The sequence below is a fragment of the Ostrinia nubilalis genome, chromosome 17 (genome assembly GCF_963855985.1).
Source record: "Ostrinia nubilalis chromosome 17, ilOstNubi1.1, whole genome shotgun sequence".
Taxonomy (NCBI): Eukaryota; Metazoa; Arthropoda; class Insecta; order Lepidoptera; family Crambidae; genus Ostrinia; species Ostrinia nubilalis.
In genome coordinates, this window is record NC_087104.1 from 330,538 (window position 1) to 353,021 (window position 22,484).

Consider the following 22,484-nt stretch of genomic DNA (forward strand, 5'->3'; position numbering starts at 1 on the left):
ATCTGTTAACTTTATGTAGTTGGATTCTTATGTAGGTAAGTACATACTTACTGATTAATAGGCACTCTACTAACATAGGTAGGTACCTAATCATTTCACTGCAACAGAGTTCTTAGAATTAGTTGTGTTGAGTGCCTGAAATCTACAATCTGTCATAGTTACTCGTTATTCCCATTTTCAATTTACTTTTGTATTTCGTATTTTAGTAGTTTCTCTGTCTGCCCACGGGCCCCTAGCAGCAAAATGGCGGCGCGCTAAATCTCATCCCCTCAGTGCGAACACCTGAGCCCATGTTTACTTCCATCGCCACCCATGGTGATGGCACAAACGTATTGATATCTACGTGTAGAACTTCTACATCTACGCAATGAGATACAATCCGTTTCGTTACATTGGATTTTATGTTAAAAGATGATTGAGAAAAAGAAAAATGATCGTGATCAAGAGGAAAATGATGCACATGAACTTCGTGTAAAGTCCTATTTTGTTTTCTTCTCTTTTCTTTTGATTTTCCTAATAACTCTTTATGGCATAAGTAAGCTAATTTTCTATGTTTAATATAATTTGAACTACTTCAAGCTTCAATTAGGTACCTCTGTCTCTGGAAATAGTAACTTAATAAGTAGACAGTTTTACATTAGAATATGCAAATGTCAGCTTAAATTGATATAAACTGATTAATATTTTAATCTAACCAGTCACTTCATCTGCAAATTTCAATTTTAGATGCGAGCTGAGATGATCTTTCTCACTTAGAATTAATAATACTAGTTCTTGATCCGATTAACTGATAGAAGTCATTTCTATCTATCAAGCTCTTTAGATGCTTATCAATTTATACGATAGCATACATTTTACACGTTTATTAATATCTGTCACATTTTGCTTATCTCGGATCTTGATTAACCTCTCGGGTAGTAAATACCATCCCTATTATTAATAAGTGTTTGACAAATGACAGCATTACTTGTTATCTACGTACCTAAGAAAATTACCAGTAAAACGCATTTCAAATTTTGTCAGTCTTTTCAACTTTGTTACGTTTTCCATTTGCTACATGTCTTTAGGGAATAATGATACATACGCCTTTCAGTTGTGACTTGTGATAGAACAAATTATTTTAGCACTCTTATTAGACCACTTGATGGTAGACATTACGCTTGATTGATTTCATTTACTTAAATCATATTAATTTATACCATGAAATTAGCTATAAAAGATTTATAAAAAAATATCTAGGCATCGCATCTCTTTATAGCCGTCTGGTACCGACATACTTACTAAAGTGGTCAGGCATGGAGAGTGTAGATCAAATCCTCCATTTGCCTCTGGTAAATTACAGAGGTCTGACCTCTTATAGTGGAATAAAAGCCAGATAATGATGATAATGACAATGGAAATCTTCAAAAACAGTAAAAAATAAAATCTTAGTAATCAGTTGTAAAATAATTTAATCAAATTCAATTACAAGTTTCAAAAGCCGACTCCTAAGCCATCCCAGCCAGGATCTCCTCCACCATGACCTCCATCGAGGGGGCCCACTGTAGCCGCTGCATGTGCGCCTGGAAGCATCGAGCCACCTCCAGCGCTCGCGAGCAGTCGTCGGTTATGGTGATGAACTGCTGCTCGCATTCGCGTAGGAGGCTCACGATCTCTGTGGCTTTGTCGTCGTCTGAAAGAGTGGTAGATTTAGCAAAGGTGCGGCTCGCTTATTTATGAAATCGTAATCGATGTCTTAATTTATCCTTTTTTTTAATAACAACGGACCGTCTAGAGTCTAGAGCAGATTATTGAAGAAAATCTTGATTAAGTCACCTGTAGCAAAATTAATCAACTTTTTTTGGTGAATAGTGGTCATGCATGGCACTAGGTATACACACGCATAGTTTCCAAGAATTAAGCGAAAACCCCAAAAATGGGACCTTCGAAGATATCTATTTTTTATCCACAACGAGGAAGCTCTTGGCCTGTGTCTCACCTGATGGTAAGTGATGATCAGGTCGAAGGTGGAAGCGCTTCACTCGGAATCCTCAACCACGGAGGAACTGACTAACTTACCTCTATAACTGCCGGAACACAACAATGCTGTTAACATTGTTGTTATGGCGACAGACTTAGGTAAGATGGTGGTAGCTAGCCAGGCGGACTTATAACAAGCCCTACCACCAACCAAACCGAAGAGAAAAATCTTTATAATTTTGTTGCAAAAAATACTAGTTAGAAGTTAATTATGCATTATGTAGGATTTCTAACCAGCTCCATGTCCCCTGGCGAACTGGTGCGCGTTCTCGTGGTGGAGACGCTTCTGGTCCTCGAGCAGGTCCTTCTTGTGCGCCATGCACAGGAACACACAGCCCAGCTCGCGCTCCGGAGCCGCGCCCTGGCTCCAGAACCTCACCAGCCCTTCGTTGATGTTCGTGGTCACTTTGAGCTGAAATAATATTCAAAATATTTGATGGTTCTATAATCAAAATTTTTATTACGGGCGATTGCACATTAAGCCAAACATAGTGGGCGTCTTAAATCGTTGTTAAATAGTTTTTTTGCAAATAAATGGAAACTCTGATTTGCTGTTGACCGTTTTTAGCAGAGTTTAATAATAAAACTTACTTCTTTTTTACACTCTTCTAGAACGTTGAAAAAAGTTACACCCATTTTTGTCATAACTTCTTCAGATGACATCACTGTATTCAAGTTAACGGCGAAACAAATTACCAAAATGGCCGCGACCCGCCATTTTGTAGCGTCAGCCATCTTGTTCAGATTTTGAATGAATATTTTTTTTGCAATCTTGAGTATTTATTGCAACTGTGTTGCTTATTAAACAAATTGCTAGGCTTGTTACCTTATTAGTGTTCTGAATACGAAGTAATTATTCTAAAGCACGAATGTGAGGTACTTTATCTATGTTTTAACAAGATGTCCGTAACTAATGATATAGGAGGGATTCGAAATCCACGAGTCAGTGTCATTGCAGTACACGAATGAGGGAAAATGTTAGAGCAACACGAATAATCCTATGTTTATCTTGTTTCCTATCTGTCAGTGGGTGAACTAAGCAGGAGATGGATGGAAAATTTTGGAGGGCACTTCTTTTGTTCCGAATTAGCAGTTGCTGATGGTGGTTGAATTAATGGTGATAATAATATTCACTCTTTCATCTTTTCTACTGAAATGTAGGGAGTGGAGGCAGCGTACCGAAAAACCGCAGCGTGTGACGTCCACCCACAAGGTAGACAGACCAACGACATCATAAAGGTAGCAGGAAGGCGCAGACATTGGGGATGGGATGGAAGTCATTGGGGGAGCCCTATGTTCAGCAGTGGACATCCTATGGCTGAAATGATGACTGAAATGTAACCTGCGATGTGAAGTTACTGAAAATTATGTTAGTTACCTTGAACGCATTTTTTTCAGAGAACTTCCTTAACGAAAATTATTTACCTACTTGAGTAATTTGACTAAAAATATCTTCTATAGCTAAACATGTGACAAAAACATTAACATGTCTCAACCCGTGAGTTATAATGATGTTAAATGATTCGCTAATTGTTGGCTTTAGCTACACCACAATGTGTTTAAGGCCGCATTAACCATAATGGCAGTGCATAGACACACAAATCCCGCGGGTGTGGTTCCATTAACACACGTCAAGTTATGGGGCTATTCCTCTGGTTCCCATTGCTGCAACTCCTGTGTAGGGTCTGCAGCTTAAACGCCAATAAAGTCCCAACCGTTGGGCCGAGGGAAAGTTTTGAACTCGCGACAAAATTTATCAGAAGAACATAGGAGGAGTTTGAAGTTCAGGATCGACTTCCCTCCGGTGCAATGAAATACATCAAGTAACTTCTTACATAATTTATTTTTCATACAAGCTATTTTTCTTTGCAAAATATCAACCGTGTAAAATGCCGTGCGTCATCTCGTGTGGCTCCACGATGAAAACGAGCCGCGGTAATATGTGGGTACACGCTGATCCCGCAACGCGCGCGGATTAGTCTTCGCTAGCGAGCACTGGCAGACATTTGTCACGGCACTAAGTCCGCCTCGCTGGGATTCACTATACGGCAAGCCCTAAACCGCGTAATTGTAGTAATTATTTCGATTGCGAGTTGTTGTTTTGTGGAGCGATGCCAATACCGAACATGAACTAGGATGAAATAGGTAGTAGTAAAATGCTTATAAGTTAAGATAGTAGGTAGGTAGCTAAATAAACACTAGCTAGATCTAGTTGTAGTAACTCACATATTTTTATGGTGAAGAAATGAAATAATAATGTAGGTAGGTATGCAATAAATCCATTCCACGAAAAATATTTTAAAAAGTAACATTTGATTTTACATCCTTTAAAAACAAAACAAAAATAAAGTTCAAATTCAAAAATCTGCTGTGAACAGATGGACAGACAGATTTATTGCGCAGTGTGATTGCGTCGCGATTCGACGCGGCGCGCGCCGACGGAATGCGAGCGCCGCAATTGTGCGCAGCGCAATTTCCACTTTAATTACAATGAAACTGTATTTTGTATGCAATGTCGTAAATATTTAACAAAATATTGCTTGGTGCCTAAAATTGTCCAGCTTTTGTTTTGTATTAAACTTTTCAGTACGGCTAGCACGAAAAACTTTCAAGTTCAAATCGTTTGCGTACTCGAATCGCCATCAAAAGATTTAGTAAGAACTCTACAACAGCGCCCTTGTGAACGTGTCGTAAAGTGAACTTAGTATGAGATGTGGTTGCACGAAACTTATTTTGAGAATCAAAATTTACACGTTATCGTTTAATTCGAAGATTGAATATCGAATTTTATCGAATACGCAAACGATTCGAAGACGAATGTTGTTCATGCTAGAGGTACAGGACTGAAACTGATATTGTTTTCTCACCATTACTCACCTAATCTAGTTACATTTAGATCTCCCTATACAAATAAAAGAAGAATTTGGCTCTAATTGTTCTCTTTTAATTGTTACAGGTATGTGCTCGTACTTTCTTTCTATCTTCTTCAATGGCAGTCAATCCAGCAAGTCAAGTGGTAAGTGATTAGGAATTTAATAATTGGGTATGCTGTGTGCAAATAGAAGGCAACACGCAATGTAAATACTTTTGTGATGCATAGTAAAAAAATATATTAATTTATTAATTAATATATTTTTTTAATATTAATTTTATACGAAAGTTTTATTTACAGACTTGTCATCTTACTTGAATTTTATCTTACATGCCTTTGAACATTGAATTATTCTATTTGTATCTATCTCGCTCTAAACTTAACCTGCAAAACATGGGTCTAATCGCTCGAAGTAATGTCCATCTGCCCCTCGCATACGATCGCTCGTGCCGCGTTAAGCCAAATACCGATCTTGTCTTACAAGCATTAGCCGGCATTGTCTCAGACACGGCGAGGTAATGCTGTAGCATTAGCAATGACGCCGCCCGACCACACAGTAGGCACAAGCAGAAACTCTACTTCATCATTTTAAAATAGAGTGACCTATGCATCGCCTAAAGTCACTCTAGAACTAAGTAGTAAAACCAGTAAAACTAAAGACAAGTTTTTCTATGACTTCGCCTCTATAAGAATTACATGGTTTGTTTATGCTATCTATAGTTGACAGCTAATTGTTATTCTGCAGCAAATCATACGTATAAGCCATACGCAACATTAAATTGTTACATTTTGAATTGCCAACAGAAACTTAGAAATAAGAGTCATTCAAGTGCAGAGAACACCTGTATGCCATTCGGGTTACTGCATCTCTTTTGTACTGTGGTGTGGCGATCCCGGGGTAATCCCGTAAATCCCGCGACTGCAAATCCCGGAGCCGGGGTTGCGGCGACAGCTGCGGGACCTATCGCGCTGAGCGATCGCGTCGATTTGTCTCACTGACCCTTAAGAGGGTTGGATCCACAGATCTAAGAATCATAGTTGGAATATCCATGAGAGGCAGATTCTAGGTACTGCCGAAGACCGAAACACACGATCTGTCATAATAATATGTGACAGTGAAATTGATAATTACCTATTACAATCTATCAATTACTGTAATCTATAATCCCATCAAAACTCGCATTGTGAAAAAGTTACTTATCAGATCTGATAGAGCTAAGCTTGTAACTCTCAAGATCTAACTAAACAAACTCTATACCTTACTTAGATAGTATGTGGCACGGCTAGTCCCACATACGAGTACATAATATACCTCTTCATAGATTTCGAACACTTTCAACGATGAACTTAAAAGTTTGAACTTTGCAAAATGCCAGCTCTACAGGTTCCCAGTTCTACTTGTGTAAACTGTCGCTTGTCTCAAGACGGTGCTTATCTCGGCATTGTCCGGGCAGAGCGCACACGCCCGGCACTAGATTACGGGGAATAGCCGGTGCGATGACCGGGGCGGATTAGTGCTAATTTTCGTGGATTTTGGAACGGCAGGGACTAACGCTAATCTAAGACGTTTAGGTTAATGTCCGGAATCTACTTGGGAGTTGGAAGACATTAGAATTTGGTACCAAATTGAAATGACCATCCGAGTGCCTCATTCACTTTTGTTGTCAGTCTTAATAAATCCACTGAAAACATTCCGCTGCATCTAACAGAAGGAATAACCAGAGTTATTCTAAATCCTATAGTACCAGTTTTTGAAAAAAAAAAATTCTTGTCTAACTTTCCTGAGAAATTAATCTGCGTTTGCCCTCAATCTTGTTTGGGTGTGATCTAATTTAATGTACTTACTCGGCCTAAATACAGATTTACAGATTTTTTATAACCTTTTGATCTTTAATAGTTTCATACGTAAATTTCAAGATTGTACGGCATTTAACTTAACCCTAGCGCTATCAGTGACAACAATTGTCCAGCTATTATGTTAACCCCACGTTGGCGGGCATCCAGGTACCATTGCTGATAATCAAGACTATTTAAACGTAGTTTCGTACTATGCATTCACTACATTCATAATTATTCGTTTATTTTATCGACTATTAAACTTTACCCAGGTCTTGTTGTATGGATATGGATTGGCGGTGATTTTTTAGGTGTTGATTTAAAAAGCTTGAAAAAATCACTCCAAATAAGACATTTTCATATCAGAAGCTTTTATTTTATTCAACAAAACTCGTATAATGTAACCACGTAAAATCGTAATTTCTTAATTGATTTACCTTATTGATTTACTGCATTGATTAAATCAGTAATACATTAAGTCACAGCAAATATATCAACATCGGAAGCGTTTCCAATTTGAAACCAAACAGAATGCGCTTAAAGGTTAGCAACAGAAATAACTTTCAGTTAAGTTAACTAACAGATAAGCCATGATTTATTCACGTTAGTTATAACATAGACCTCGTAAATTTAGACATACTTATAAGTAAGTAAATTCATTTTAAATTACATACAATACAAAATACATCAGTAGACAAAATTCAATTTCGTGGAGTATCTACGAGATCAGGGAATAACTCGCAGTTCCGTCCCAAAGACTTTGGGAGGACACCGTCAGGTTTTAGTCAGTAGGCCCTGCCCATCTGGCAGGGAGAGCCTCACATAACCGACTGGTTCCCCCGGGCCAGTGGGTATGCAATTTCATGCATTTCCTAACGAAAAAAAAAAGTATCTACGAGATAGGTAGGGTGATTGCTACAGTTATTGGCCCTTTAAGAGCGTTGTGTAAGTTAACTTGTGTAAAATGTAACAAAAACTCGACTTTTGTTTACTTTTTATATTTTATTATGAGAAAACAATATTGCTGCTATTTAAGCTAGTACCTATTTGGTGTTATACGATAAGAATTACAATAATAATTTTAAAAATATCAGAGATCACATTAAATTTAGCTATTGGCCCCAAAAACACAGTAATTGGCTTCTAGAAGTACAGTTATTAGCCACCGAAAAAAAACCCATAAAAATCACTGAAACTTCACGCTTTGTAATCCTAAATCATTTTGTCTTTCCTTAAGATTAGCTAAGAATTCGTCATCAGTATCACTCTTATCGATTTCTTCATCTATCTCATCATCGTCAGTACATTCAGTAACATTGTAACAATTGTAACAGAGATAACTGTCTCCTTCTTCTTCAGGAATATGCTGTTGCACAAGATTTATGAAAGACACGGTGCATTCAGAGCATACTAAAAGTCTATTTTTTATAAGCTTTTTGCAAATATTACAGATTTGATTGGATACAGATACATTATTCTTACTTTTTTTATTTTAGCAGTTTTCTTTTCTTCAGCTTTCCGTTTCCTGTCCTCTCTTTTTTGTTCTCTTTCTATTTTTCGTTCCCTTTTTTCTTTCTCGAGGATTTCTTTTTCTTTAGCTTTTTCTTCCAGAATCCTCTGATATTCTGGCCTGATATGTGAAACGGTAATCGCGATATATTTCTCTTCCCTTTTCGAGTTGGCTCTGGGGGAATCCGTAGAAAGTCCTTCAGACTTGATTTTTTTTTGCCTGTTGGCGTGATGCAAAAAGTGATGAGATCAGTATAGCTTCCACTTTCTGCTTCTAAAGTTTCTTTACAGTTTTCGTTTTCTATTTCTATTAAGTCAAAGTTGTTTCGTTCTATTTCTTTCACCTTAATGTACGTTTTAGTGATCATTGTCTTTTTTTCGTCAATTTAGCCGGTAGTGGATGTACTTCTGCTGTGTATTGGTAGTCCTTGTTTCAGTTTTTTCCAGGTCGTCAAATTTATTTTTTGTTGTTAGGGTCTTTTGTCTCTCTTTCTCTATCTCTAGTTTTAAGTTCTCCTATTTCACTCAATGTTGATTCTTTCTCCCGACTTACAGGTTCAGGTTCATCTGTAACTTCCGCTTCCAATCCATTTTGCTTATAATAAAACGTCCCACAAACGATAGAGAATAAAAAAAATTCATTGTTTTGCATTTCAGGTATTATTTGTTTTATTTTTTTAAACTGATTAAGTGTTTCTGATCCAACTACTTATACCAACCTTAGTATACTTTGTTACCTACGGCATCTTGTAACAATCTAGGTAAAGTAAATCAATAAAAATAGTTATTGGCCGTGCATAAGTGTCAGCAATTGGCCCCCCGGCTAATTACTGATCCTAATAGGTTAGGACGTTAGTATTTTAATAGCAAATATTTAAGGGTTAAATTAACTTAATCGTGAATAAAAATACAATAAAAGTAAAATTTAATTATTGGCCACCCATGGCCAATAACTGAAATAAATTGAAACGTGGTATAGTTATTGGCCGGTATAATTTTAAAGTTATTTTATTCCAAAACCAAGTAACTTAATCTATCTACATAAGCTACCATTTATCTCTTTACAAAAAAACAGTAAAATTACTATAACAAGCAAAAACAATTAGATTACGAACAATATTCATAAATATTTACCTTAAAATTTTGACAAGCATGCGGCTACTCGGACGACTCGTTGTCGAAAGAAAGCTTCTGCTGTTTAGAGTACCATCTGTTCTTACTCTGACATACTACATTGGACAGCGTATTGCTCAGAGAAAGTATTTGTGTCTCTTTTCCACTCTTAATAACGTACATATGCTTGTTTATTTTTATTTTAGCCAAGGTGGCCAATAACTATGTACAGGCCAATTACTATAGCAATCACCCTACATGGATTTCATTCAACATTTATAGGGTGACATTTTTTTTTTTTCAAAATTAGAGTAGTTACGTAGAAGTAGAAGGCAGGGCATGTCTAATGTCTGAAATGGTTTTTCAGATTATGACTACGTATTTTATTGCTAGTCGTTTCTAAAACTTAAAGGTCTACACTTTACCAACTTTACATAGAGTTTTAACAGTTCTGATTTCCACAAATCGTATAAATTGTTACCTCAGCCACGCCCGCGTGATATACGGCCCAATTAGAGATATTGACACTGCGTTCAAATTTTATTAGCTTACTAGCTTTTGCCCGCACCTTCACCCGCGTGGAATTTTTCGGTTTTTTTATATAACCTATGCCACTCAGCAATAATGTCGCTTTTTATTGGTGAGAGAATTTTTAAAATCGGTTCAGTACATTCCGAGATTACCCCTTACAATTTAACAAAAACAAACACACAAACTTTACCTCCAATATTAGTATAGATTGCTGCTTGCTGCTTGCGTGTTGTCAGTTCTATTAGCTTGTCTTTAAATTGAAAAGAATGTCTATTGTCTATGTTTAAACGAATTCATTTAGCAGCATGGTAACTGATATGAATGAATGGTCTAGCTGAAACAAATTATCTGAAATTAGTGGTTGTGAGATTAAGCTGGTACAGACTAGTTACAAAAACTGAAAACTTGAATGAAATTGATTGTTCAATAATGAGATGACTGAAAGAATGAGAGTGGTCTACCAACATTTGGTTAATAGTTAGGTGATGTTAATTATACTTAATATCTTAAAGATAATAAGAATTATACATAGAATGTAAACAATTATACCTGGGTTGAATGTTAGTGCCGTATAGTAAGAAAATAACGAAATGATAACGGATAATGGGAAGAGAAGTAGCCAGCAGGCTAAAGACGTGTCAAGGGTTAATGTTCAAAATAAATGTAATGTGACATGCAATAACCGTCTTTAATTTGAATTTAAACGAGTACAATTTTCTATTCTAAAGCTTTGCTTTCATAAACAAATCAAGCTTCGCTGTTATGATTTCATTAAGTCTAAAGCGCTCAGCGACACCTATGAACTACTGCGGCAACAGCTGATACGCTGTAGTTTATTTACGCGTGGATAGATGGCGTTAGGCCATACTTAATTCTACTTGACCTTAAAATATTCAAGATCACTTCAAGATCGCAAAACTGGTTTGGTTGAGTGTTATTAGTTTTATTTAAAAAAATAAACGAAACTAGATCCATTGACGATTTTGTATTAAATCAGCTACATTGTTTTTTGAATGGGTTTAGTTACCTCATCTCTTTTCAATCGCAATAACTGAATTAAAAAAAACTTTAACCTTGATTTTAGCATTTTTAATAATACAAAGTAAACAAACATCAAAGTGCTTAAAAAAGCTAGTGTGTATACAGACACACGCGACTCGCCTAAAAATAAATGTCCTTGAAAAGCATGTCAACAAAATGAAGTCAATGTTGGATCAACTGCGCGGAGCTGCGTCTTTCCGTTCTATACATGGCCAGAACGCACCCATAGGAAACTGCTCGTGTATATTTTGGAGTGTCTCTTTGTAAGTCGGTCACTACAAACTATACACGAATTTTGCGTACTGATCGTGTATAGTTTGTGTCGTGGATGGATTCCGTCTTCGCTCCAAACTATACTACACCACTTACAGTTGACTAGAGTGTGTTTAGTTTATTTGATTTAATAAAATATGGAATTATATTTAAAATTATTACATTTATTAGATATTATGCTCGTGCTTTGTCCTCGAGATTAGAAATAAGAACTACCTATGTAGATCACGTACGGTGATGCCATTTTTAAATTCATTAATTTTTACATAAAATATTATTATTTTACTGAATCTACATATTATTATAATAAATCTAGATTTATAACACTAATGTAAGTGGTTTCTGAAATTAAATTGATTTGGTAGATTTCAAATTAAATAACAATTATTTATTAGTGAGAGTGAATGAAGAAAGTTAAACGTGCATTATTAACTAAAATTGTCGACCGTTCGGTGTAGTGGTTCGAAACGGATAACTGTTCCGGAGGTAGCGGGTTCGATTCCCGCACAGTACAAACATTAATTTGTGTGCATGAACATATTTTGATATTTGTTTGTATTGGACTGGGTGTCTTCTATGTATAATAAGTATGTATTTACAAAAAAAGTATTTAAGTATGTTTATATCCGTTATCTAGTACCCATAGTACAAGCTTTGCTTAGTTTGAGACTAGAAGCGCAGTGTAAAATGTCCAGGGATATTCATTTTTATTTATAAGCTTTTATCTCAAGAACAAAAATCATTTTCACATACATAATTCTTAATTTCAGAGTTATTCAGCCCCAAAACAAATATCTTTTCTATGGCAGAATATGAAACACCAAAAAGCTCTTTATCAAAACAATGGCACGTGTCGAAATTGATTCAATGTTTGAAGTAGACACGCAGTTATGAATTAATATGCAATAGAAAGAGAGGTAAATAAGTCAAAATGACGAGCATGCAACTAAGTACTCGCGTATACATTGTAATCGCGAACTTATTACAATACATACATGATTAGTCCGTATGCGTACTGACGATGTATATTTTGGAGTAAGATAATTGACCTAAGTCACTACAAAGTATACGCGAGCAGTACGCAGCGTATGCGTACTGGTCGTGTATAGTTTGGAGGAGCTTAGTAAAAAAAGTCACATCCAAACTATACTCGATTAGTTTCACACCCTTGCGTTCTGGCTATGTATAGAATGGAAAGACGCCGCGGAGCTAGTGCGCTTTAAAGCTTTGAGTGCAAGGGTCCCGGGTTCGATTCTTGTGGGTTATAATACACTCGACCTACTTTTAGTAAATGTTAATGGAGTCAATGTAAATTAACAAAGGTATGAGACTCGCAAACTGTATTTGTGTTACAGATACGCAAACAAATCACCCCTTATCTATGACAAGCCCTAACACATGTTAAGTATACTTTAGGAGCTCATAAACCATGGTTCGGTCAGTTTAATTTCCGGACCTCTGGCCGGAGGTCATTCGTTATCTATGGTGTCGGTGTCCCTCCCTTGTCTTGACCCCCTCATTTAAATATCTTGCTGATAAGGATCTAACATCTACAAATCATTGGCTGCACGTGTTTTGTTTTGGTTAGTAAATCTGTGGTGAATGAAGTTAACAAAGCTTTTTTTTTACTGGGTCATTTGTTATATTTTTTTGTTATACATCAACCAATTTTACTTGGCGTGTTCATCAATTGATATAATATGAAATGTTTTCTTTCAATGATGTTGTTATCTTTAATTACATCACTATCATCATTTCAAGGTCTCCCCCAATCAGCGTCAATGAATCAGATGACCACATGATGATGAATAAATATACCTATACCTGCTCAATATAATAAAAAAACTTTCATAACCAACACTAAACCCTCGGGATTCGAACCCGCGACCCAACCGGCGTACTCAGTCGTATTATACATAAACTACTTCAGTCAAAGCGGCAAGTTTTTGTGAAGATTTCAAGTTTTCCATGAACTTCTTAAGTGGCAGACCAAAGTGCATAAAATATGGGCATTCTATTTCTAGTTGAACTTATGGCCGGTTTCTTAGAAACCTCTCCGCTGTAAACAAAAAACCTATAGTAATTACAAAGCTCATGAAGGAAAAGAAAACATGACATGCTTTCTTTGTTACCCTTTGGTAGGCATTGCAGTTCTAAATAAGTTAGTGGTTGACTGGAAGGAATTTCCCCAGAAACTTAATTACTTCGTAACATGTTTCAAAAGCATAAACTAGGTAAGTTAGTTCTTGAGTATTTATTTATTTAACTTGGTATATTGACAGTAATTTTCTAGTAATTGGCCCAAATGTAATTTAACAGTTCGCGACTGAACAATTAATATGGCATAATCAGCGCGAACATCGTGCCATTTAGGAAACACTTATACTTATAATAAGCAAAGTGATAGATAGGTCCCCTTAATTGATATTTATTGTCCGTGGTGCATAATCTTTTCTTAAAGGTTTTAAACCTTTGTTTGTTACCTGTCATCCGCTTTGCAATGGAGGGAAATCAACCCTTAATTTCGAACTCCTCCTATGTTCTTCTGATTAATTTCGTTGCGGGTCCAATGACAGTTTAACTTTCCCCCGGGACAAACATGACCTTCATTGGTTAGGTTTTTGTGGCGGTCAAGCTGTAGATCCTGGCTACACAGGAGTTGCAGTGGTGGGAACGAGAAGTGGGAATAGACCCGTTTATAGGCAAAGTGAACAGCAAAATAACACAAAATAGAAATTGACAATAAGCTTAACACTGTGGCATTGTTTGTGATTAAATAAACGCTGTTTTGCAACAAATTTAAATATATGCGTCGACTTTTCGTTTACTACGATAACCGAACCGCAACCGATAATAGCAACGTTGACCAGATAGTAAATACTACTGAAATTGTCACCGATTTCATTATGTAAAAGTTGTGGATTTGTTTGCTATGTGAATTTACCAATCGTGCCACTCTGAAGTCTTATTTTGAAGTCATTTCAGTTTTCAGTGTATGGTACCTTATTCGTGAAATAGCTACATAAAATAATGTAGACAACTAACTAATTCTTAAATATTTCTCATTGTTGCATTGTGAATTTTCTGACATTTTTCTATTTTGAAGTCATTTCAGTTTTCAGTGTATGATGGTACCATATTCGTGAAATAGCTACATAAAATAATGTAGACAACTAACTAACTCTTAAATATTTCTCATTGTTGCATTGTGAATTTTCTGACTCGTATTTCGTATTACAATAGTGTATTGACTGGTGTATCACAAACGCGTTCTTGTAGTATTAAGAGTAGCTTAGCAAACTAAACAGTAACACTGTTCTAAACAGTACTTAGCATTGTTTTGTGGTATTGTTTAGTAACGCACTCGTCGTACGAGTTACATAATTACCTATTACATTCTCAGCAGCTTTATTTATTTTATTGGAACTACGTGAGTTTGGAGCGTTTAAACTCAATCTCACTAGTGATATACCTAAGTTTAAAATGAGGCTCTCGGAAATATCTACTCATACGGTGTTAAATGCTGACTGGAAGATAATGATGTTGCATTGAGTCCACGTTTTGTATCTTGATATATTATTATACTCTTTATTGATTGATTGGAGAGAGCGTAAAAGATTCTTTGAGATTTCTTTCCTTGCAATTCCTATGTTATAAACGTACATGAAAATAAATTCATTCATATGAATAGAATACTTAACCTGCAATTTATTTGTGAAATATTAGTCTGCGTGTATTAATTATAAGAAATAGTGCAATAAACACAAATTAAAACTGAATTAAAAAATAAAAATTGATTCGTGGATCCGCGCGATAACCTGAAACAAAAAACAAATGACAAGCGTAATTAGTCGAAAACATGCCGTTTATTAGTGTAGTCGGGTAATTTCGGAAATACACACGGCCTTACAAGAGGCTAATTTGTGCCGAAATTAAAATTATTAATGATTTTTCTTTTGGCTAACTTCGTGGTTATATTATTTTCATAAAAATAATAACTTAGGTAATAAAAATAATTTCTAATTAAACTGATACACGACGATTATCAAATTTCATTATTTTTTAAAATATATTAGGAAGCTAAGAATATACTGAATGAGGATGTAAAAATAAGGAATAGGCTTCTTCAACCGGCGCGATCGCATTTATCGCAAATATAAATTGTAAAATAATTGGATTTTTTGTTTACAGGTGCTTAATATTAACTATATTTCATGTTATTTATTCATTTAATTAAGGCATTAAATAGTGATGCTCTATTTAAAAAAATAATAATCCCGCGTTCCCGGGGACTGAGACGTCCGGGTCCCCGCGGATTAGTAAAGAAGATCTCTAGGGTTATTTATTATATTGTTTAGTAAAACAATCAGTTATTCAATAACACAATCAAAAAATACGATTGCTGTTATATTTTTCCCATTGTTTTTCCCAAGCATAAACAAACAATCGCCTATAAGAAAGCCGTCTGATATGTCACCGTGCCGCATCATTTTGCACGCACGCGTACTCTGGCCTTGACATTACAAAAGCGACCATAATCTGATCGGCAATAGGTTCAAATAGCTCATGCATTAATGAGAGCAGACACTTCGCTGGAGCTGTCATGCCGTGGTACGTCATCATCTGCATGTGGGTTTCGGTCAATGAGAATTCAGACTTTAGGCTGTTGGTGTTAGGGGTTGTTTTTACTTGTATTGGGCGGCAGACGTCGGGCGGGCGCGGGGTATCGACCGGCCGCCTGTCAGACGCGAGTTGGCGCGCGTCGGCGATGCACACGACTCGCCGCCGCGAAAAAATGACCATCACCACGCCGCCACCGAAATGGGTTGGCGACAAGTGTCAAAACTACAAAAGACTGTGCTCATAGTGCTCTTTTATTTGACAATATACCTGTGGATATCCTACGTCACGACCCCCTCAACAACCATGACATTCGTGAGTGAAGATTTAAGGATGGAGGCTAAATACGTGCTGATTTTTATCGTGGCGCCTCTCGTGCCCGTCTTCTCGGACGCGGACGGCGCGAACGTCTTCAAGAACAAAAACTGCGGCAAATGTTTCGTGACTAACAACAGAGGCTTCCTCCCCATGAGCGAGTACGATGCCATCCTTGTGTACGGCGAGCGCAGCCTCCTCACCGAGACTGCGGCATTCATGGACCCCGGCAAACGATACCTGTTAGAAACCACTAAGAAATGTATAAGTAGTAAGTTTAAGAAGTGCGTCCAGGAGCCGAGAATAACCTCATTTAGCAGTAAGGAAAGCTACGACTTGTGCAGTCTGTGTGCGTACCTCCGTAAGAGCCTTTAACGACCAGGAAACACATGTGATAATAGTTGTTAGACGAGTATGCCTTGCTAGGGTAAGAGATTGTACCTGCGATGATAAGGCCTGCCAAATGTTGATATGTATGTTCTATGTTATTAATGGTTATTGTGAAATTGGTGCTTAGCTCTTTGTAATTGTTGTTTTTGCGTTCTGATCAAGCATTTTGTGCATTTGTTGCAAATCTACCAAAGCACTGAAGATTATATGAAAGTACAATTGTGTTTTAATGAATGCCTTATTAAGTTGTGTACTTAAAGTCACAATTTTGTGATAAGTATATTTTAATATAGATGTAAATAAAATTGATTTAAAAGTCTACTTTGGTTTTTTATGTCCCATGTTACACTTCGATTGAGGAAAATGGCAGTTGCATTAATGCCTATATGGCACTTATGGTACCTATACCTATCGCACTACTAATAATAATGTAGGTATCGAACAATTATTTGCATTGTTTACTGCCTATTTCTTTTTGAAACATTTTGCATTACTTTCCTTCTAATAGGAAAAGTTTTCATGTCCTTGATGTTATTATTTATATCGACATAACCATCAAAAATAAGTAATGACTGAATGAAAACCTCTTTAAAAAAATAAACGTTTTGGGTTTGCTTTGGAATTTTTACTCCTTTGCTTGAATTTGTGTCTGTCTTGTTGGTTGTCCTAATTAAATAAATAAATAAATTTCAGTCATGTGTAAAGAAAAATTTTCAGTAATTTCAAAACCGTTTAATTTATAATAGTTTATATCTCCTGTCTGTTACACAGCATGAATACTGGTAAACACTAAAACATTTTTTTATAAATAGCATGAGTAAGTATCTCATTTTGATAATAAAAAATTAAAACACTCATGAAACTTATGTTGTATCTACTGAAAATGTTTGTATTCAAACACAAATGTTTGCCATTCAATTTCAATATGAGCCGTTAGCTGACGACAAATACCTACTACAAGTAAAGAGCAATGACATCGCGGTGTTAATAATGTAGAAGTTTCATTGTGGCCAGTTAATTGTTTATCATCTATGCCTATTGCCTATTGTACACTTAAAATTATTGAAAAAGAAAAACACTTAATATCAATTTACAAAAAATCTATTAGTCCCTTAGAATTCCCAACCACCACTTAAGAGGTTTTCTAACCATCCAAACAGTTCTGGGACAAAAAATATATTATTCGTCACCGAAGACATTGTTTCTATTCATGGCACTTAACGCGTCCCAGATTTGCCGCACCCTCGCGACACTGAACGACCTATTGGTGACGAGAAGTGGTGCAAAGTTCAGTCACTCGTCAGCCTTTTGATACTATGTCCATTTATGGCAATTTTAGGGGTATTGGTTCGATGTACTCTGAAATGGACCTACACACTAATGAAGAATTTGGATTTGACGTCACCGGCTACCTGGCCAAGATATCAGCAGCCTTAATGAAGGCCCGCGCTTCGTCTTAATCCTTTTTGAGTGTAAGATTAAGCTTATAAACCAGTAAAGTTAAAAACCTATAAACTTTAAATATACCTACCTACTTATTTCTTGGAAAATCAAAATGCTTAGTCACATACTATAATAAACATATTTCAAAAAATGTTGAATGATTCACCCATGTAAAATCGAGGATCATTCATAGTCATAGTACAGCCGGTTTTAACCCCGGAAAATCCCGTTATTGACGTCCCCATACTAAAATAATAATCTCGTAATAGTTTTATTTACTTTTATTATTAACTTTAAATACTACTTTCTACGCGTATTTCTGACGCTCTATCTCTTTTTTTAGTTGATGACTTATGGTTTGTCATAAAATGTATTTACTTTCACTTAGATAACGTCCGAATAGGCAACTTTTTTAATTATTAGCCCGACCACTGCACGCCGCAAAATTGACTGCCGGAACTTGACACAAAATTATTTTCTAATATAAAATATGATTAGTCTCATGGGAATCGAACCCAGAACCTCGAGGATCGTTAGAGTACAAATCTCAGTTACTGGACCATGAAGGCGTAATTTTTATTAAAATAAAAAAAAATGTTTTTACTGAGTTTAGTTAAACTACATTATTAGATTCACATCCGTCATATAAAAGGAATTCCACCTTTTCAACTGCGTTGGACGCAAGCCGCTACCAACCGAGCAACATGGAAAGCATTGGGCATTGGGGGAGGCCTATGTTCAGCAGTGGACGTCCTATGGCTGAGTTGTTGATGATGATGATGATGATGATGATGAAATCCCGTGTAATTAGGTTTATATTATCGTATATGAACTTTGTGTGTTGATTAATTTGAAACGCAACCAACAATCTACTCTTTTTTTTTTTAATTTATTTAGGAAAACAAACAACTGAACAATACATATTGGACAGTCAACACCGTTATCCTAGTTTAATAAAATGAACATGCAATGTACGTACCCTACAGATACTTAACTTAATAAATTACCACTACTAATAACAAATGCGAAAGTGTCAACAAAACGCAAAGGCCACTCAATGGACCTTCATGATACCTTACAGAACCAACTGTAAACGATCACGAAACAAAAGAGTACCAACACTGAATCGATATAGTATGGCTTGATATGGTATATCAACTAATTCATTACACTTGCTAAAAATATAGGGTAAACCGTATAGCTATTGCCCACTTAAAGATTTCAAACTCATTGAGATGAAAAATTAAAGAAAGTATTTTAATTATCGACCATTTATGACTTTTTTCTTATAACTCAATAAACTGTTAAACAGAATATTAACAGTTTTTAGTTAAAACTTACGTAACTTAGAAAATATTGAAATAAATTTAAAATCCTCCAAAAAGTACAGTCATTGCCCATTACATACACTAATTGCCCACATCAAAGCACAGTAATTGCCCAGTATCTTTAAACAAAATAATCAATAATCAAAAATGACAAAATAGGCTTTAAATAAATAAAACAAAACATTAAACTTAAATTCTAGTAGTACAGTCTTCAAAATTTCAAAATAAATTGCGTTTGGCCTTATTAACATATAATCAAATATTTCTTGAGCTGATGTTGGTTATTCTTCCCTAAAGTTGTATCTATTTCCTTACAATTAACATTTTCACTAGTAGATTTAACGTAGGATTTTCATATTTTGTATTTTCGTTTGAATTTTTATCAATTTTTTCAAGCCAAACCATATTTTTCAGCAATTTATCTTGTAGATAAATTGTTAGATACATCAAGTACAGCTTCGATCGCTTTTTGCAAATTTTCTATGCTATATTGAACTTTTGGAGTCTTTGGCATACTGAAAATGAAACATTAAAAGCCATTTAAATATTTATGCCTGTAAATTGCAAAACAAGTCTAGCAATGAGCATCTTAAACACTGCTACTGCATGGTGGCAACACTCTAATAATAATTGCCCTGGGCAATAACTATACATTAACATATGGCAATAACTGAAATGACGGTGGGAAATAACTAAAAATATACAGATTTACGTGCAGTGATTACCCACCGTTAAAATGACCGTTAGAAATCAAATTTTATCAGTTATTTTCATTGATAATGGAGAAAACACTTATAATTTCATCATGACTATACACCATTAGTTGAATATTAAATAACTTGCAAAAAAAAATTAACCTCTAAGCAAGTAATTCCTTAGTAAAATTGTTAAAGTCTTTACCTATTTGAGTAACATTTTCACCCGTCTTGACATAATCCGCCATAACTGTTTTTTTTTTTTTTTTTTTTTTTTATGTGATAGGAGGCAAACGAGCAGACGGATCACCTGATGGTAAGCAATTGCCGTCGCCCATGTACACCCGCAACATCAGTGAAGTCACAAGTGCGCTGCCAACCTTTTAAATCCCATTCCCCCCCAATTGGGCCTCCGGTATCCTCACTCACTCGGCGAAACACAGCGCAAGCGCTGCTTCACGCCGGTTTTTGTGAGGCCGTGGTATCACTCCGGTCGAGCCGGCCCATTCATGCCGAAGCGTGGCTCTCCCACGGAACAAAAAAACTGTTTTTTTTTAGTGTTTCCTATTGTAAATTTTAAATCTACTGTACATTGATCTCGGAGCCATCTACTTAGTAAATTCAAATCTAACTAGAGTGATTCAAAGTCAGCACCTGACAATATTATTCTTAAAGCGGGCAATCACTACCAGTGGGCAATCACTCTCTGGTTTACCCTACTTTGTTTCTGTATAATTATTTGGTATTGCATTTGCATCATAAATTACATAAAAATATGATAGTTTGGATTACAATCTTCAATGCAATTTAATCGGCTCAATTTACAATATTATTTACATACGTCTGGGTGGACTTGTTAATATTATCAGTTCCTACGTAACCCCAAATAAAAAAATGCACTTATAAATTACATCATACTCCACAATTTTTGAATAATGATTCCTTACGATGGTTGCTATAGTTTTAAATAAATATACAACCTGACTTTAATATTTACCCACTAAAGTTACACGCGCGTTGAACTCTCGTTTAAAGTGACGTTTAGTATGGAAATATCATTTTAAAGTAGTTTTCAACGCGTGTGTAACTTTATTAGTAAAGGGGTTTGAATAGAGAGCTTTGATAAATCTATAAAGACTACATCACACGGTGATAATGGTAAACAAACCATTATTTGAAGCGTACTATTTTAGTACGAATATCAACAAAGTGTACTTGAATACGCCAACAAATCGGAACACGAGCAAATTTGGTCGTTCGCTAATACTTATCAAACACAGGGCAGGGTAAACCCGGGACTGAGCCATGGAAAACCCACGGAGCAGGGAAAATAACTAAACCAGGGAAAAATACCCAAAGCACAGATTGGAATGCCTTGAAATGAGCCATTCTTAGCCAAGTGTGGTTCTATTGATGGCGTGAAAAGTCAAACACCGGGAAAACTACAGTATCTAACGTGCGTAATGTTATTATTTTGTATAAAAACAATAATGAACATGTTGTTGTGTCAGAAAATAATATCTTTTTCATTAGGCTTTTTAATTCTTGCAAATTACAACGAAGGACATTTCTATTTTGATCCTGATAACATACTATTTTGTTTTTAGTTTATTTTGTGCAATGTCCACATTTTTTCGGAATGAAAATGAAAATAGACATGTATAATACTGTCATAAAAAGTACGTTTAATAACGTTAGTGTCACTATTTCTATTCCCATTTCAATAATACTTTCCTCCATTCACCTGTCTTCTACCACTAGCCCTTAATGGCCGACATGTGGACGTTTCCCTCCGCGGGTAAATGGATTATTTGTGAAGGGCTCTAAATATAGGCATGTTTCAGCCACAGGTCGCTCGTGACGTAGGCTGTGACGTCACACCTCACTGTCAGCTGCCATTTAATATTTATTGGGATTTCAGTTGTGTATTTCCTTGGACGATAATAGTGTCATACTTGTATCTTAAAGTATATTCGTTAACGAAAAAAATATAGGTGATAGAAATATAAATACCACCAATCACAAGAAATATTTGTTCAAACGGATTTCAATATTATACCTAGTGTATATTGTTAGTGACTAGCGTTTGTAATTAACTGATTACTTTTAAATATTCCTCCAACGATAATAATTATAATTAAAGTTATTTCAATTTTGAATGCATATGAAATTAATTTCGCATACGATATGTGCGAACTATCAGAAATACTTACGTCTTTTTAACATCTTGTTGACTCACCACTAGAGTATGAGATAGTGACATTTTAAAATGTAGTTATTCGTGACCCTTCAACTTCAGTAATTGGACATAATTGTAGCCTCAATATCACGCCGCGCCGTTTGAACTCTGCCACTATTAAAAAAACCTATGCCAATAAATGTACCTACTTTAAAATTGGAACAAACACTTCAAGTGTTTGCGTCTGTAGAAGGCGCAAGACGACGGCACTTCAACATAAACAATATACCTAGCATCATAAGTAATTAAATAGGTTCATT

The 22,484-nt window shown here is 35.7% G+C and overlaps 2 protein-coding genes across 2 annotated transcripts in view; one reads left to right on the top strand and one right to left on the bottom strand.

The window, feature by feature from the left end:
* LOC135079791 (guanine nucleotide-binding protein subunit beta-5) overlaps window positions 1-22,484 on the top strand; it is a 434,210-nt gene that overhangs the window by 303,008 nt on the left and 108,718 nt on the right. The window lies entirely within an intron of this gene.
* LOC135079611 (general odorant-binding protein 1-like) lies at window positions 1,435-2,759 on the bottom strand. Its single transcript, XM_063974238.1, has 3 exons — window positions 2,611-2,759; window positions 2,254-2,431; window positions 1,435-1,672 (listed from the first exon to the last, which is right to left on the bottom strand). Exons 1-3 carry the CDS (start codon window positions 2,752-2,754, stop codon window positions 1,488-1,490), a joined length of 507 nt encoding a protein of 168 aa, XP_063830308.1. The 5' UTR covers window positions 2,755-2,759; the 3' UTR covers window positions 1,435-1,487.